This window comes from Momordica charantia (assembly GCF_013281855.1).
Source record: "Momordica charantia cultivar OHB3-1 chromosome 9 unlocalized genomic scaffold, Mcharantia_2.0 BLBB01000009.1, whole genome shotgun sequence".
Taxonomy (NCBI): Eukaryota; Viridiplantae; Streptophyta; class Magnoliopsida; order Cucurbitales; family Cucurbitaceae; genus Momordica; species Momordica charantia.
This window is the reverse complement of record NW_028275167.1, coordinates 2,808,815-2,823,692: the sequence shown is the minus strand read 5'-3', so window position 1 is coordinate 2,823,692 and position 14,878 is coordinate 2,808,815. Positions and strand designations below refer to the sequence as shown.

At 35.6% G+C, this 14,878-nt stretch overlaps 2 protein-coding genes across 4 annotated transcripts; both read right to left on the bottom strand.

The window, feature by feature from the left end:
* Positions 1-676: 676 nt before the first annotated feature.
* LOC111017541 (Pyridoxal phosphate (PLP)-dependent transferases superfamily protein) lies at positions 677-5,817 on the bottom strand. The gene is made up of 9 exons (XM_022293333.2): positions 5,108-5,817; positions 4,911-4,958; positions 4,185-4,313; positions 3,223-3,282; positions 2,796-2,952; positions 1,998-2,104; positions 1,814-1,872; positions 1,449-1,557; positions 677-1,370 (listed from the first exon to the last, which is right to left on the bottom strand). Exons 1-9 carry the CDS (start codon positions 5,168-5,170, stop codon positions 918-920), a joined length of 1,185 nt encoding a protein of 394 aa, XP_022149025.1. The 5' UTR covers positions 5,171-5,817; the 3' UTR covers positions 677-917.
* A 1,138-nt stretch (positions 5,818-6,955) lies between these two features.
* Positions 6,956-13,405, bottom strand: LOC111022094 (cyclin-A2-4). Of its 3 annotated transcripts, XR_015787415.1 has the most exons (13): positions 13,206-13,405; positions 11,718-12,065; positions 11,100-11,382; positions 10,356-10,483; positions 9,423-9,515; positions 9,067-9,200; positions 8,722-8,797; positions 8,210-8,286; positions 8,075-8,108; positions 7,835-7,984; positions 7,612-7,746; positions 7,400-7,520; positions 6,956-7,220 (listed from the first exon to the last, which is right to left on the bottom strand). XR_015787415.1 is itself a non-coding variant. In XM_022299261.2 (12 exons), the coding sequence occupies exons 2-12, from the start codon at positions 12,012-12,014 to the stop codon at positions 7,467-7,469; spliced, it is 1,461 nt and encodes a 486-aa protein (XP_022154953.1). In that variant the 5' UTR covers positions 12,015-12,065; positions 13,206-13,405; the 3' UTR covers positions 7,306-7,466. The 3 variants fall into 3 exon arrangements, 2 of the variants coding, with proteins under 2 accessions (XP_022154953.1, XP_022154959.1); XM_022299261.2 differs by lacking the exon at positions 6,956-7,220 and having other exon boundaries at positions 7,306-7,520; XM_022299267.2 differs by lacking the exon at positions 6,956-7,220 and having other exon boundaries at positions 7,306-7,520; positions 10,356-10,480.
* Positions 13,406-14,878: the final 1,473 nt, after the last annotated feature.

Genomic DNA, 14,878 nt, shown 5'->3' with positions numbered 1-14,878 from the left:
AAATCGGAGAAGAAGACTAAATTACTGAAATAACCTTGGGCTTCTTATGCAAGTTAGGTCCATATTCGCTTTCCCTTTGGAAAGGAAAAGGTTTGTTAGAACCGTTAGGATTGTAGGGCCGCCCCGCCCAATAATTTTGAAGTTAAAAGTTGGGCCGAAATGGGCCCATTAAATTTGAAGCTAAAAGTTGGGCCAAACTGGGCCCACTTCTACTCATTGCCACTCCACCATCTCTTTTTTCAATACTTTAAACGATTTGATTTTATTGGTATAATTTTAACACAATTTTTATATACAATCAAAATTCTTTTATAAAAATTTATAGATACATTTCAATAAATTTAGTGAATAAAATGTAAAAATTATGATAGAAATAAATAAGATAAAAATGAAAATGAATGAACTAAAATAACATTTACCAAAATGGATGTATTTTAAAAGTGTGGAAACTCAAATGAATCAAAAGGGAAAAGTATAGAAACCAAAATAGTATTTAAAAACATTTTTGAAAGCCTACATTTAGCCACTGTTCTCTAAATATTGATTAATAATTTCTACTTCAGTTGCTTGTTGATTATCAGTCATTTATTGAGTAAAGATAGTTTAAACATAATAACTAAAATACAAATTTCATGGTAACTAAAGTTGAAAGAGTAATGGAGGTTAATGGAAGCTGTTAACAGAAGACAACTTTAATATAAACAAAAACAGTCATGAGGATGTGATTGATGTTTTTGTGTCACATTTCAATAAATGTTATTACGTAATTCTAATCTTCTTTTTTTTTTCCTTCATATGCCAATAAGGTCATAAATACTGAAGATTTATTCAAATGCAGCAAGTTAATCTGTTGGCTTAACTTGGCAGCAGGGCTTTCAAATTTCAGCTGTTGAATCAACTATGATTGGAACTTGCAGTCACTGTACCATTCCATCACTGACCAACTCTTCCAAACCTTTCCTCAACCTCTCTGCCGCAGCTCGGCATTCGTCCTCCACCAGACCTCCGAACGAGATCCTGACATTTCCCGGCGACCCGCAAGCGGTTCCAGGGATCACAACTATCCCGTGCCTGTTGGCGAGCCACCGAACAACTTGGTGGTCGTCGATGAACTTGTCGGGAAGCTTGGCCCAGAGGTATATGGCACCCTCCCCTCCCTTAACAGCGCCTTCTCCAAGAGGAGAGAGTGCTTGTAGGATGATATCTCTGCACTTCACAAGGTCTTTTACTTGCTCGGTGACCCACTCTGGGCCCAGCTTCAGAGAGTTGAGAGCCAGATGCTGTGATAATATAGAAGCACAGATGGGAATGTTATCCTGAACTTTTAGAAGTTGAGCTGCAAATCCTTCAACTTCTGTAGGGTATGCGATCTGCTTGGTGATTTCAATCATCAGTTACGACTACACGAAAATTTACGATAAACAGATCGAGATGAGAGCGTAACTTACGTAACCGACCCTCCAACCCATCATTCCATAGGCTTTTGAGAAGGAGAATATATTGACAATATGATCGCCTTCGACACATGAGTGTTTTAAGCCATCAAACATGAAGTACCTGCAACAACAGATTTCAAGTATCTCAAAAAACTCTCATTCAGAGCTTAAGGCAATTGCAAACTGGTTACTCCTCAACAAGGAAAGACATTTATTATCTTTGTTGCAACAAAAATATAATACACAGTCCATCCCGATTACCAATGAGTTCGTTTTGTTGTTTTCTTCGGGCCTCCGCAATGAGTCTCTATAAATGTTTCTAAAGATGATAATGTATTCATGAGTTTAGAAAGAACGGCAAACATCAATGGACTTACTCATAGGTGTTATCCACAACCAGCCAAGAACCAGCATTCCTGCAAATATCTGCTAACCTCTATGCACGGCCCCGAGGAAGAAGCAAAAAGTCGATTCAGGTAACATTAAAAAGAATAAATTCAAAAGAAAAAGAAATGGAAAGGAAAATTTAAGGCATCAGATAGATAGACAGAGAATCAAGACCTTGAGAAGAGGTTCCGGAATATAGGTACCAGATGGATTCCCAGGATTAACAACAGTAACAAGCTTAGGGGTCGGCTTGTTTTCTGATAGTGTTTTTTCCAACCAATCTGAATACCGAAATATGATAAGGAACAATGAGTCGAAGAGCAGATGAACCACCGCAAAAGACTGTTTTATCACAAGACTTCATTCACGCGTAGAAACACAACTAGTTTATGAGTAACTTAAAGAGAAAAAATAGTATTGCCCTGTATAGTTAATAACCAATTTCAATACATGATAGATGTAAATAATAAACATATATTGAATGTATGAGCATAACAGAGCTATGCTCTTAGAGAATTCTGATCAAGCAAGAACTATGGTCTTAATTATCACATCCCAATTAGAAGAATCTTCAATGATACCCTTAGAAATTTTGCCCAGCTGTGGGAAGTCACTGTTTTTGTTTATTTTGTTCTTGTATTAGGTCTGAACTATTTTGTAACTAACACACAACACTACATCAGCTAAGACCTTTTTTGTAAAGCTTCCCCTTGTATGGTTCAATCAGATTGTTTCTCATCTTAAAAAAAAAATTAAAATAACATCAACCAGGTTAACAGCTGAACTATAGATCTCCTTTTTCACCATAAGAGCAGAAGCTGCAATTTCTTTTTTCACCATTATATCTATCTATACTTATATTTTAATAACAGGAGCAATGTAAGGACAAAATCAAGGGCCACACAGAAAGGGCTAAAGACATAGTGACTGCAATTTTAGGTTACATATATGTAATCGACAGTAAATGCTTACCTGCATCTGGATAGAGTGTTTTCGGGTCACCAGGACCTACCAATATATCAGTGACACCAGTCATTTGGAAAGACATGTAAGCATTGAAATAATACGGAGCAAACATAACCACCGAGTCCCCAGCATCACATAATGTAAGAACAATATTCACGAATGCCTGCAGTAAAATTGTTACTATATTTTACTATAAGAATAAAATGGATAAAAGTAGTTAATATGAGAGAATGACCGAACAAAGAAAAGCTAATATATGCATGCAATGCAATGTTGCATTTATGTTCGTCAACTGAGCCCTTTCCTCGGTACCCTTTAAGTCAATGAATGGCATCATGTCTAACAGATAAGTGATGCTCAACTTAAGCTGGGCATCCTTGCCAGTTTTGATTGATAATTATGAACAATTTCAAATGATCTGCCCAATTCTCACCTGATTTGCACCGGCTGTAACCATCACAGAAGACTTGTACAGTTTATTTTCCTGACGCAACTGCAAAACAAACAAAATGATAAAGTTTCCCAACGACTTTCCAGGATCCAATTTCAAAAAAAGAACACTACTGTCATGTTAAAGAATAAGAAAGATATTGTTATGGAAGATGGACAAGAATCTAATCTTTTCAACATGTCAGAAACTAAATAAAACGGTTAGTCGCAGAGAAAAATCCAGTAAGGTGAGTACAAATATAAATTGTCAAATGATGAAGAAGCCATCTGGAAAAAGAGAGAAAAGAAAAATGACTTCATATAGCAAACTCACAGATAACAGTGATAGGCAACAGTTGCATTGAGAGTTATAATTTATAAAGCAAGCGAAAATTTCTAAGACTAGAAACTAAAAGGGTATGAACTTTGACTGAGAGATGTGAAATAACGTTACTGTATGTTATGCATTTCAGTCAATTGGGAAATCGAAATGGTAAGAAGTTTGAACGATAATGATCATTTTTACTTGATAAAACAATGGTCAGCTTTAGAAATGAAAAGGGTATGAAGTTTGAGCCCTCTTTTCGTATATTCCTTGTATAATATCACAAGGAAGTTCAATATGTTGACATTAGTACTGATAATGTGAACCATTGAAAATATAAATGGATTGAAAATAAATCCCTGCAAAGGGTTAAAAATTTCAACACAAAGCAATTAACTGTTTTCAATTCAGTAAAAACTAGAAAGATCAATTCAATAGGCACAATGATTAAGCACAGGATTATGAATAAAAAATCCTAGATTCAGCTCTTTGTTCTCTTTCATTGGTAGTCTTCTATGAATTCAATCAACTTTTACAAGTATTGCCACCAAACTAAGAGATTGGTCTCTGAATCATAGACCACTGGAAAGCCATACTAAAAGAGAACTCAAGTATATTAAATTTGATAAAAAAATATATACCTTTCTTGTCAGTGCCTCTCTCAGCTCAGGGATACCTTCATCAGCCCCATAGCGACTGATTGAAGGCTCCCAAACAAGTTCTGTCACCTTACTCAGTGCCTGTTTTGGAGGTTTCCAATATACCACTCCCTACAGCATGTTAAAATGACAAACTTTTAAGTACCAGCAAAAAAATAGCCAGAACATGAAAGCTGCATCTGTAAGGGTTATTGTTAAGAGCAGTGGGGAAAAAAATCAACATTGATCAGCTTTTTTAGTAATCATAATTTGGTTCCAATACCGTAACAGTATAATAGTTTGGATCAAAGTTTATATTTACAAAAGTCAGTTTCTTATTTTACTCGTTTATTATTTGGTCACAAGGAAAATAAGGCAAAAAGAAACAAGTTGAATTATGCAAAGATTACTAAATATATAGAAAAATGTATATCCATTACTGGGAGAATAAAGTTTCCAGAAACGATTTTTTAATAACCTTGAAAAATACATTTCCGTTAAAGTTCACCCCAATACGAAAATCTGCATTCAGTTAGTTTCCAAACGCAATAAACAAAGAGAAGATTCTCCTTGTACAACACAAAAAACCATATAAAAAAATTAGGCCATCAACGCCATGGCAGCATTGAGAAGCCAATACAGACCTTTTTTTCTTTTCTCGTTTTCTGAAACTTTCCCCATCAGCATAACAAATCAAAAAAAACGAGTAATTGAGAAACACTTCCAAACCTGAGCAAGTGACAAAGCATTTTTAGCTCCCCGGAATAATTCTTGAATCTGCAAAAAATTTCACCGCCCATTATTCAATAATAATCACCCTGACCAAGAAATAAACAAGCACGCACATTTAGACATAGAAACACACACCAAAGTTGGGAGAGAGATTGAAACAGTAATCTGATGATAATAAGATACGGCTCGAATACCTGAACCATGATGGGCATCTCGGTCTCCAATGCCCTTCTCGCAAGTCTTCCATAGGAACCCATTTCTGTATCGCCAACCCCAACAGCTTCAACCCCCCAAAAAGACCCTTTAACTTAAAAGTTACACTACTTTACCCACCGATCTCGAAACCCCAAAAGAACCCCAGATTCTGAAACTTTCCGATAGACCCAAAAAATATATAATATAGAGGATTAGTTGATTACTAGCCTTCTTTTTTGTCTATTTCCCCTAAGACCCACCAACCCAAAATGCCCCAAAACTCAATTTTGAGGGCGAGAAAGAGAGCTGAGGTAACGGGGTTGGCACGCCTTGAAGAACGCCAATGTAATAATAAACAACATATGATTCTCGTCAAAGATAAGGCAAAATAAAGCCAAACGGCTTTTGATCTCCCTCTTTTTTATTCTACTTTGGGGAGTGGAGTGGGGAGGTTGGGCTACAATACACGCTATTCTGAAGTTTTTGTGCGTTACTTTGACTTCTCTGGCTTGGCTTTGTCTGCTTTTTTCACCCCCCCAGAATATTGCCAAATTTCGTCCTTTTAAAGTTTAAACTACAAATTTACATGGGTCTCTCAACTAGAGGACCCCCTACGAGAAGAAAGTTCCATTTCCACCCTCCCCCGCCACGAAAATCCAGAAAAAGGAGAGGACCCCTTTGGTAAAAGCCTCTCTCACAGATAAGATAATTGATGGAAGAGACCAAATTGCATCATCATCTTGTCCCTTTTCAATAATTAAGCAAACCCTAACTTTAATTGCTGCTAATCTGGACTCTCAAAAACTAGTTTTTCTTCCCCAATTTATATAAGAAAAAGAGAATACTTTTGGGAATATAATATTGCGTTTGAAATTTACCAATTTCTTGGATGGCAGAGACAAAAAGACCAGTTCAGGCTGGACCCAAATCAAATTGAATACCTTTTTTCTCTCTCTCCCTCCTTTTCTTCTTTCTTTTCCTTTTCTTTGTCAGTGTATGAGAAGATGACAAACGAGTTCTGGTTCTCTGTCTCTTCGCATCGATCAATCTGCGCTCACTTTCATAAATTCATGGAACCTATAATCGACCACTCATACAATTTTTCCACCATTTCTAGAAGAAAATTCACGAGAACAGAACTCAAAGTACGAATCCTTCTGGTATATATTTTTAATTTATTATTTCTGAACTCTATCTTTTTTGGGTTCATAAATTTGATCCTTCTGCCTTTTATACTTTGAATTATAGATATATTTTTAAGGTATCTAAATTTAAACTTTGGGAATAAATTTTTTATTATTCCCTTTTAAAGTTTAAATTAATCATTTTTTAATGGTAGTAACTTTTTATTTTTTGATAATGCAACATAATAAATTTGAAGTTTTAATCCGTAGGAAAATAGAATGTGAGTTGATGGATTTCAATTATTAGATTATTATTTATTAACTAAAAATTTAGTATCATATCAATTGACTCCTTCTATGTCAATTAACTAGAAAATGCAGGAACGGTAATTGACACACGTCTCTAATCAGGAGATCACCGAATCTTCCAACCCTATTTGTTGTACTAAAAAAATGAAAAGAAAATGAAGGACCTAAACCTCAGAGTTAAAAAACAAAATTTATGCTTATATAGTGGAAGTATGTTTAAATAACTTCGTTGAGCCAACATGAACATAACACAGCAGTAATTGACATATATTCTTCTTAAAGTCGAAGGTTTGATCATCATGTTCCCAAATTATTGTACTAAAAAGATAAATAAATAATCTTGTACTAAAAAAATAAATAAATAACTTTCGTTGAGAAGATGGGAGAAGTAAATATAAAAAGGATACAAATACATGATCCACAAGACCCAATTCAATCTTTGAAACAACTCCATGATACAATCCCCAAAACTTTGAAACTGAGCAAAAGGATGAGACAAAGTCTAGTAATAGAATTCATTGAGAATTTTCATGTTTTGTATCATCAAGCTCAAAACAAACAGGTCAAACTTTGGCAAAGTGAACCAAAGTATAAAAGAAATCTTGGGTGGCAATTCTACATGGTCTTACAGACAAAGATTCCCTTCTGTCACAATGTATGTTCAACGGCCAATCTCCACCTGGCACGAGATCGATTGGGGAGGAACATGACCAAAAGTCATAGAACTATAAACAGAAGCTTCAAAAAATGTAAGAGAAAGAATGTTAATGGGAAAAGGGTAAGGATTAACATTAGACTTCAGGCTTAAACATGTAGAGTTAATGACAAAAAGAATCTAGTTCAGGGAGAATCTCTAACTTCTATATCAAGTATATATGTAACTGTTGGCAAATTGTGGATGGTTGTTCTTCATCTAACTCGTGGCTCAGAATAGCGTGTCAAGTAATTTTGGGGAAGACAAAGTTGCGACGGCTTTGAACTGGTATTGAGACAACAATTTGTGAGATGACATGTGCATATCCAAGTAACAAGATATGGTTTCTGGTAGACTAATTCTTGTACTCATTTACCTTTTCTTGCCGATACTTGACGCGAATCGAACTGAGAGGACAACCATTGGTGTTCAACTGTAAATCTTGTAGAGCAAGAACAGTTTGTTTCAGATCCGATGCTTTATACGAGGTGTAGTATTCCAGTGTTGAATTCTGTCAAAAAGAGAATGAAGTTAGCAAGTCTAGCATGTACTTTAGGATGACTTGAATAATAAAGGATGAGTTAAGGGAACATGCAAACCCATGGGTGACTTGATTGATCCAATGTCCACTTGGAAAGAAATACAGCTGATGCAGCTATAACCGAGGGAAGAAAATTCAAGAAACCATAGTCAACCAGTGTTAGTTCGGCGAGATAGTTGGCAAGGCACTCGAGTTCAAGACTAGGGGTCTGCAGAAATCAATGAAAGTTAAGCATTATAGCTTTCCCTATAGGACAGAAAAAGCAAGGAAGCTCCCATTAAATCGACCATATTATTACCTTATACGTCGTTTGTGCAGCTCGAACATATCTCCTGAAAATCAGAAACATGCACAGATAAGAACACGGAGCCTACGTACACACAAAGTTGTATATGCACTGCCTTGCTCGTGCAGCTCATCAAAGCAAAAATACCTGAGAAAAGATTTTGCTGTTGGTGCAGAAAGTTGAAAGCCCATATGCTTCAATATTTGACCTTCCATTTTCAATACCTAATAAAATTCGCCGAACTTTTAATAACAGAGAACAAAAGGAGAAACCTAAACAGCACCCTTAATCTGATTTCTAGAGGACATTGATGTGTTACTCTTGAGAAATATGTTATCATCTAATGTTCTTAAGTCAGCTCTACAAACTTTAAATAATGATCTGGCTCTAAAGTGAAGCATCATGAACATGACCATGTTGGGACTAGGAAAATTCATTTTAGGACTCGATTCATTATTAAATGCAGACAACACCAACAAATCATTCCATCTCTTATATGTTTCTATCCCTCAGAGAAGTAAATTTCTTCCTACTTCATTCCTTTCATTGCTGTTCCTTTTTTTCTCCTGGAATCAGCCGTTCAACCACTCATCAAACCATGATTAACATCAATGAATCTCATATACCATCCACTATTCTGAATGGCAAATATGTCATACCTCCTCTTTCGTGTAGGTGCTGTCCGTGATGAAACAAAAGTCTTCAACACGTGGTGCACAAATTTCTTCATACTTCCTGGAGGGCACAAGGACCACTGTTGTTACTTCCTTCATATTCAAACTAATATAGCTCAACTAATCTTTTTAGATAAGCTTTTGCCAGTTCTCATATTAAATAGTATTTGCAAAATACTTGTATTAGAAAAGGGTTTGGGGATATTAATTGTGTTCTCATAATACCATCGTTAGTTGCATATTACAAGGGTTTATCACTTAACCTAAAACACAATTTAGACTTTTGGATGATGTCTATAGACAACTTTTCTGGAGGTCTGAGAAACTTACGAGGCAATTAACATGCAAGTGATACCCAACAGTTGTAGCTTTTGTCTCTCAATGTGATTTTGAGAGAGAAACCAATCAATGAAAAATACAGTTAGGTAGAGTGTGTCTGGTACTAACTTGTATTCCTCCGATACCTGAAAACAATAATTTGTTGATCAGCCATATCATAATTGTGTTTTTGCTTCAAGATGAATGCTCATCGCACTTTCCTTGAGGAATAAGTTCGTTCAAATATTAGAAATATGGAAGAAGAAACACAAGAATCGTCTACAGCTTGAGCTTCATGAAATCAGCTATTAGTCTATGATTTGTTTTTACAGACAAATGGTAAAGAAAAGGCATGAATCGACACTAACCTCTACAAGCCAATCAACCAGAATACCCCGCATGCTTTGGGTGATATCACTCTGCACTGTTTCCATGAAAGTGGAACGTGGTCTTCTGGTTAGCTATAGAGAGGGAAATGCAATCAGTTAAGATAATAGAACATTTTAGTTTAAAGCTTAAAAGTGGGAGTCGAGTTTGAATCAATCAATCGTGGAGTTGAATGAGTATATGACCTGACACCAATATTGCATACCAAGTACATCCAAATTTCTATTTTAAAACAAAAATTTCAGATCCTAAAGGCACAAAGCAATGATTGCATCATCCTAGCACAACGATCATGGATTGATTGATTACGTAAAAGATTTCTGCTTAAATCAAAAGTCAGAATAGAAAATGGTCATTTGTCATTTCAAACAGATTACTTAAATTACATATAGGGTTGATTATCTGAATCGAAAAATCAATTGAGGGATCTTAATGCTCTAATCCATGTAAGGAAACATGACACTCTTCAACTGTCCAACACATGCAGCTTTTGCACGCTGGATCATTTTCATTACTCGCATCCATAGTAGGTCAGTACTAAGTACTGTTTTCAAATCTCATAATGTGGAAACTGCTTAGAATAAGAAGTAACATCGATGTAACTAAAATCTTTATCAGAACTCGCAAATCCAAAATGATCAGACAGAGAAGAGCACAGGACTAAATTGTTGATGTTAGCATTTCTAATTTGGATTCCAACTTATTAGAACCCCTTATGGTCAATATAATCACGTTTATGCTGAACTAGTATTGTTTCCCTGCATTGTCAATGCTATGAGTGCAAGATCCTTTATGTTCTTCCCCTCATTCACTGACCATGAGCAAAAATGCCAAACGACAAAAAAAAAAGAAAGAAGACAATAACAATAATAATAATATTTAAAAATTAAAAAGACAGAATCATCATCACATACCTCAGCAACACGTAAATTGTTATAGATATCATTGGCATAGACGGTGCACAGTTGAGCATCTCTGTCATTACAATCAATGTCCGTAATGTCCAGGTTGCTTCTTGTCCCCAGAAGCAACTCTTTCTCTGCTGTTGCCATTTCAAACATGAAACAAATATGTCAGTTTTGTTTGTCTTCTGCAGTTTTATATGTTTGAGGTGGCAACATTATCCAAACATGAAAGTAAGAACTTCAATGTGATTTATTAACCTTATCCTTGAAGGAAGGTAGCTCCAAAGTCAAATTGCCATAGGTTTCTATAGTAAACATGTAAATACATATTGTTGCTTGAACTACTGATTCAAACATTGTTTCAAATGTTTCCTCAAAGCTCAAACACCAGCTTTGTTGTTAGTAAACCCAATACCAACTTCATTAAATTTGTGCTCCGAATCTGACTTCTAGAAGCAGGGAAAGTAACATGGTTTTTGAAAAGTAAAACAAACCTTGCTGGAATAGTCACCTCAAGCTAACCAAACTAATTAATTTTCTTTCGAAGTTATCAAAAAATTGCAATCAAATTTCAACATTATCGGCTTATCGGGCTCCATATCTAGTGAAATGCATGTAGGTTATGTATAAAAATAAGTGGAAGATGTGTTAGAAAGAGTTTAAAGCACAAAGAAAGCTGAATTTGCACCATTCCTACTTCTGAGAGTGATGAATGTACTCGAGTTTAGAGAACAAAAAGTTAAGAACAAGGACCTTTATTTTGAAAATTTTGAGACTCTGAATGACTTTGAGAACTCAAATTATCAAGCCGAAGATTGCTTGTGGCCTCCTCCTTTATACCATCTACTCGACGATGTATCTCATGGTCTTCAGAATTACTTGAATGTTCAACTTTCAACTTAGCTTTTGACTGGACTTTTTCTTGTATGCCTTGTGTTCTAAGATCAGGAGGGAACTTGGATTGAGCCACACCAACTGATGGGGCTCCTTTGGACTTCTTGAGACGGTTTCTGATCGTCAGTTTACTATTATTGGCCTGTCAAACAAAAAAAAAATGTAAGTTCCAATCCAGCATAAAGAAACCTGAATCTTTCAACAAAGCTGCATAACCTTGCCAGATATCTGTCTATTATGTCCTTAAAGCAAGTAAAACCTCGTATAAGAATGGCCATGCAAATGCAAAAGGAAATTACTAAATACAGCAGGGCCCACAAGACTTCAATTATATCATGATCTCTTCTTGCTCAAGCCATTTATTTAAGAATCATCAAAAATTGAAGCAATTTTAGAAGTCTCAAGACATGGGAAGACTATTGTAAGGCTCACAGAGATCCATAATCAAATATTGCGGAGAAGAAAAAACTCGTTCACCTGAATTTTAGCTGCATCAAAACATTTAGAGTACGAAGATTCACAGCATATATTGCTGACATCCTGAAGCACAGCCCTTCTCTTACATGGCCGAGATGATTTAGCAGTAGAATGGCAGCTATTTTCATCTGAAGCAGCTCTTTTCAGATTAGTCCGAGCAATCCTCTTTTCCGGCTGTCGTGCAGGAACTTTTGGAGGCAGCTGTGCTGATGCACTAAATGCAGCAGCCCGAGCACGTGTAATTCTACCTGGGAATTCTCCAATATTTGCCCTGGTGTGATTTTCTTCTTTTCTCATATTTGAAGGTCTCAAAGAAGATTAAATCATCAAAATGCATCTGAGTGAAACCTGTTGTAAAATGAACAGGACTCAAGTAGTGATCTTAACAACATTACTATTTTTACTTCAAGCTTTGGACTTCGGAGATATTTCCATTTAAACAAATTTCAAGAAGGTCTCAAAAAATTGATGGGATGGAAGAAAAATAGTAGAGTTCCATGATACAATTACACTTGAATGTTTTTTTTTTTCTTAGTACAACATGTGGGATGGGGGATCGAACTCTCAACCTCATGGTTGGAGGTATATGTCAATTACCGTTGAGCTATATTCGCTTTGGCAATTACACGAATGTTTAAAATTCTTACAAAACTTGTTATCGTAGCTGAAATTTTCAAGTGGACTGTTCTATTAAAATAGTGCACACTTTTCACATATCGCAGAACTATCAGAAGTGTAGTATTAATTTGTAGCCATGATTGAGATTACATTGGTACAACAATGAATGATATGTAATAGATTACAGACTCCAGAAAGATTGGAAGAAACAACAGGAAATTCAAAGTAAAAGATGCTGGTTTAACAAATCTATAAGATCAATGGATCCCATATGAGCTTCTAACATCTTGTAATTCTTGAAAATCCAAAAAAGTAGCAAATCTGAACTTACGTATTATGACAAATGACTCTAATTTCCCTATCCCCAGAAGTACCTCCACCACATTCTTCGACAATGCAGTGACCAATCTTTGAGAATATATGAAAAAATCTTACGATTGGAAAATTGAGCAGGTTAAAAGATTGATAATCACAACTTCTCCCTGTTAAAAAATAAGAAAATTTTGAGACAAAAAGTAACAAGCAGTACTTGGCCTCCAAGAATATAGAAGAAAAGGGAGGAACACAAAGGATCTACACAATGTGTGGCTCCACATCAAAGTTTCAATGCGTGTAATTTGCGTTCTTGCACTATGTCCAAATTACTATAATTCCATTTCCTTATTACACAGTCTTTTAAGAAATAATTTAAACTTAAAATTTAATTTCTTCCTCCAAATTTCCAGCTAAAAATCAGAACCACGAAAACCCATCTTCCCAACACATCAAATTAATCCCCAAATCTTCAAGAACATCATCAAGTCCACTCCGCCCTAATCCACAGCGACCAAACAATCGTGAAATCAAAAAGATGCAGACAAGAAACAAAACCTGAATCTATCGTCCAAGCTCCAAGACCTCCATTGGAGCTAGAGATGAAGATCGGGCCAGAGAGAGAGCGGAAAAGAAAGAAGTTGAATCAATGCAAGAATACTGGAGAGAAAAAGACAGTGTGGATGAGTAAAGTTGGAGTGGGAGTGAGCGGGATGCGATGGAAATTTGAAACACAGAGAGAGGAAGAAAAAAAAAATCGAAAATCAAAAAGAAAATTAAAAAGATTCAAAAGAACAAAATTAAGAGGAAAAAAAAAAGATAAAACAGTTAATTATTATTATTATTAAATGAATAATCGTGTTTAATGGCGTTTGCTGTTTTGACCAAAAAAGTGAAAAAGACACTTCGTGGACTCGGAGCTGTCAGCTGTTCAATTTTTATTATGACCTTACGGCAAGCTCGCGCGTGAGACCAGCTCCTCAATTTTCATTCCGCCAATTTACCTTATTACCCTTGCTTTTCAAATTCTTTTCCCACTTTCCTCGTCTTCTTTGCATCGTACAAAAGGCTACTTTTGTAATGTCGCCATTCAGGTAAAAATTTGTTACGTGAGGGAGAGTTCGGATCCTCTACTTTCCGGTCTTATGGAATCTTTTTGTTCGTCCTATGGTGCTGTGCCACGTAATGCGTTGAGATCTAGTGCTGTCTTGTGGTTGGTTGACTGTTTCGGGCCTAGTGAATTTGGCTACATGTGACGTTTGTTTTTATTTATTTTATTTCTGGTTTGGAACATTATCTGATAATTCCTTTTTTCTTCTTTGTGTTTTTTATGTTAGTTCCACTAATTTGGGAAGAAATTACTGGTCGTTGCTATATGAGGATAACAGATTTTTACTAATTATGTTTGATTACTGTCATTTGGAAATATAGTTGTACAATTAACTCATATACCATTTTAACGTCTATTCTATTTTGATTACTGGACTTTAAATTTTCTATTTTGGTAAATTTTAAAAATATAATTTTGATTGTTAAGATTTTCAACAAATAATTCAATTTCGTCATTGATGCTTATTGTGGAGTAGTTTTCGGCCGGATCAAATATACATCTCAACTAATCATTATAGCATCTTATTCATGTTTGAAGTCACAAGAAACCAAAATTGTTGGCCTTCATGGATCAAGAAGTCAAATTTTAACTCAAGTTGTATTTAGGTGTGATACTCAGTCAGTCAAGTAGTGTTTGACCTAGTAGCGTCAATTGTAACTAAACATATACGATGGTAAACAAGATAATCACTCATTTGTTCAGGAGTATCTAGTTAGTGAACAAGCAGGGTTGTACCCAAATGAAATTGTTTATGTAAGAATTTGCACAAAGTTTGACCTTGTCAAGGTCGAACTCGATCCAAGCTTAAATTTCGAGCACAATTGAAAGACATGCATAAGAGTGCAAAATCTTTAATGCTCAAGTCAGTAAGTAGCTCGAACTCAATAGTTGTTTGAGGAGAAATTCGATATACTTGAGATTGAAGTGGGGCCCTCTATTTATAGATGTAGGCTCCGACAGGCGATTACTTTGGTCAAAGTGAAGGGTCAAATCTGTTGGATCTCTCAGATCGAACCTGGACGGTTTAACTAAGGAATTACCAGTTAATGAAGAAAATAGTGACTAAGTCTTCCACCTCGGAAGGTCCGAGGTGGATCTGCCTAGAGCTTGTATGCTATTT

Coding starts and splice junctions, on each gene's coding strand:
- LOC111017541 (XM_022293333.2), bottom strand. CDS start 5,170: ATGGGTTCCTATGGAAGACTTGCGAGAAGGGCATTGGAGACCGAGATG. Junction 2,953..3,222: donor TTACAGCCGGTGCAAATCAG/GTGAGAATTGGG, acceptor ATTTTACTGCAG/GCATTCGTGAATATTGTTCT. Junction 1,371..1,448: donor TGGGTTGGAGGGTCGGTTAC/GTAAGTTACGCT, acceptor ATCACCAAGCAG/ATCGCATACCCTACAGAAGT.
- LOC111022094 (XM_022299261.2), bottom strand. CDS start 12,014: ATGAGAAAAGAAGAAAATCACACCAGGGCAAATATTGGAGAATTCCCA. Junction 7,985..8,074: donor CTGCACAAACGACGTATAAG/GTAATAATATGG, acceptor TGATTTCTGCAG/ACCCCTAGTCTTGAACTCGA. Junction 7,747..7,834: donor ATCAATCAAGTCACCCATGG/GTTTGCATGTTC, acceptor TCTTTTTGACAG/AATTCAACACTGGAATACTA.